The sequence below is a fragment of the Orussus abietinus genome, unplaced genomic scaffold, assembly GCF_000612105.2.
Source record: "Orussus abietinus isolate OABI.00-Male unplaced genomic scaffold, Oabi_2.0 scaffold632, whole genome shotgun sequence".
Classification (NCBI taxonomy): domain Eukaryota; kingdom Metazoa; phylum Arthropoda; class Insecta; order Hymenoptera; family Orussidae; genus Orussus; species Orussus abietinus.
This window is the reverse complement of record NW_019394907.1, coordinates 37,758-40,712: the sequence shown is the minus strand read 5'-3', so window position 1 is coordinate 40,712 and position 2,955 is coordinate 37,758. Positions and strand designations below refer to the sequence as shown.

The following is a 2,955-nucleotide window of genomic DNA, read 5'->3' as shown; positions in this document are numbered from 1 at the left end:
AGGCAGCAGCAGCCAAGCCGACCGGATGACCGCAGGAACCACTGGGAAAAGAAAAACCAAGAAGCCCGGAAGAACCTACGAGCGATCATCCAGACTGAAGAATACGAGATAGACGCGGATGCAAACGAGCCATCGGGAAACGAATAAGCACCGTGCCCCAGAACTCCCCTCCAACCACGAGCGCGGTGCGACAAATCGGGGAGTATACCCGAGAAGATCTTCTAACCGAGGACATAGGAAGATGCTGCGAGAAGATCCGGTGCCCAGTCCTACAAATAAAAATCGGCGCAGTAGGAGTCGACGCTCTCATTGACACGGTAAGCGAAGTAAATGCATTTTCCGAGGAATTTGTGAAGAGCAACACGAAGGACTTTGGAAAAATGCCCGCATTACCTGTGACCGGACTGACAGCCAGAGGCGCGACCGCAGCAGCCCCGGAAAAAGTAAAATAGCAAATTTATACGGAATTCACGGTGCAAGGGATCACACTCGCGGATGTATTCCTGGTAATCCCAAAACTTACAAAGCCATGTATCATTGGGATCAGACTGCTTACCCAACTTCAGGCAACGATCGACTTAAGACAGGATCTCATTACCATCCACAAGAAGCAAGACGCCATCCCGATGAAATTGAAACGGGAGAACCCCGCATCAGAGGGGTACATAACCTCGAAACTCGGGAACGAAGAATGGGACGCCTCGGAAAAGGAGATTATGGACAAAATAGATCCGATAGAATGGCCGAACTACGATGAACGAAGAACCTTAAGGCAACTCATACTCGAGTACAAGGACATCTTTAGCAAGCGACCGGGTAAACTAACTACTTACCAACACCGACTGGAGGTAATGCCACACACTCGGTATGCCAGCAAACCTTACCCAACACCAATAGCCCATAGGGAAAAAGTCACAGAGGAAATTAATAAAATGTTGGAGCTCGGCATAATTCAACGCTCCAACAGCCCATACGTAAACCCTCTTGTCGTGGTCCATAAAAAGGACGGTAGCTTGCGACTCTGCTTGGACGCGAGGAGACTCAACTCGATCCTCATAGCGGACTCGGAGTGCATGCAAACAATGGAAGTCCTTTTTTAGGAATGCACCAACGCAAACGTGATGTCCACCTTGGATCTTACATCAAGTTTCTGGCAAGTCCCACTGCACCCAGATTCACGTAAATACACGGCGTTCTTACACCAAGGGCGCTGTTACGAATTTGTCGTCACACCATTCGGACTCAAAATCAGTACCACAGCCCTAGTCAGTGGCCTGGAACCAGTCCTGCGAAATGTGTCAGAAGGAATCCTAAACTTCGTGAATGATATCCTCTGCACGGCGCGAACCTTCGAACAACACATCGAACAGCTAAGGCGTTTGTTCGAAAGGCTTCGCAAGCACAATCTCACCATAAGTTTTAAAAAATCGGAATTCTTAAAGGAACGGGTGGTCTTTCTGGGACACGTCATCACGCCAAAAGGCATCCACCCGGATCCGACAAAGCTGCAAGCCATCCAGGAGGCACCGCCACCGAAGAATGTGCAGCAACTCCGGGGATTCCTCGGCCTAATCAACTTTTACACAAAATTTAACCCGGCCCACGCTGAAGTAATTACACCACTGCTCCAGCTAGTCAAGAAAGGTCAGAGGTAGAGGTGGGACGAAGAAAAGCAACTGGCCTTCGAGAGGGCCAAAGACAGCTTCTGCAAAGAAGTAACGCTGCAGTTCCCGAAGAAGGACCGCCCATTTTGTCTCCAGACGGATGCTAGCGACTACGCCCTAGGAGCGGTACTATACCAGGTAGATGATGAGGGTCAGCAAGAACCGATTCATTTCGCGAGTCGAACCTTAAAAGGACCGGAATTGGCCTATTTCACCACCGAAAAAGAGCTGCTATGAATCGTGGGGCGCTAAAAAAGTTCCGGTCATACTTATTCGGAAGCAGAATAATCGTCGTCACCGACCACCAAGCACTGACGTTCCTCAGGAGTTGCCAGCTTCTCAATGCAAGGCTAACGCAATGGACCTTAGCAATTCAAGACTACCTTTTTGAAATCCAATATTGTAACATCGTCGTGGACTACCGCAACAGAGCGAGCACGAAAACCGCCTCAAAGGACGGTCTCGACCTCAGAGGTCCAAAATTAAATCGACTCGCCCGGGAACCCAATGGGAGCTGGAAGGGCTATGCAAAAACTTAGCCACCAAGCAAGATGAGGACGACGAACTGCACGCTTTGAAGGAGCGCGTGAAGACAACGGGGGACGGCCACTACCGACTCGAAGGCGACACCCTACTCATAGAAAAAGGAGGTTAGTGCAGGTACATGGTACCGAGTCAATACGTGGATCTCCTAATCAACGAGTGCCACGAAATGTACGGACACTGCGGAGCAAAGAAATGTTATCTAATACTAAGGGAAACCTTGTACTTTCCTCGTTGTTATAAACGGATACGGAAGAAATTAAGCGCTTTCGACAGCTGCTAGCGAAACAAGGTATATACCGTGGGATCTTTCAGCCAGATGCAGAACATCATCCCCATGAGGCCAAGGGAGTTAGCATCGGTGGACTTCTACGGACCATTCCCTACAGGGAAAGGCGGCGTCAAATACATATTAGCAATAATAGATGTATTTTCAAAAGTGACCGCCCTATATGCCCTCAAACGAGCCACCGCGGAAGCCACGCTAAGGTGCCTACGCGATCGCTACATACCGAGGTTCGGAAAGCCTAAAAAACTCTTATCAGATCAAGGAACGCAGTTCACATCCGAGAAATGGCGGGAAGGGCTGCAGCAAGAAGGGATCCAACACATACTGACCTCGATACGCCATCCACAAACGAATCCGGTAGAAAGGACTAATCGAGAATTAGCGCATTATTTTCGAACGTTTCTGAACGATCGACACAGTCGTTGGGCGGACTGGCTTGATGTCCTAGAGGATTGCATC

General features: G+C 49.4%; 1 protein-coding gene across 1 annotated transcript; it reads left to right on the top strand.

Annotated features, from left to right (window-relative positions):
• The first annotated feature begins 380 nt into the window (after positions 1-380).
• Positions 381-1,100, top strand: LOC111674146. Its single transcript, XM_023433460.1, has 2 exons — positions 381-443; positions 567-1,100. Exons 1-2 carry the CDS (start codon positions 381-383, stop codon positions 1,098-1,100), a joined length of 597 nt encoding a protein of 198 aa, XP_023289228.1.
• Positions 1,101-2,955: the final 1,855 nt, after the last annotated feature.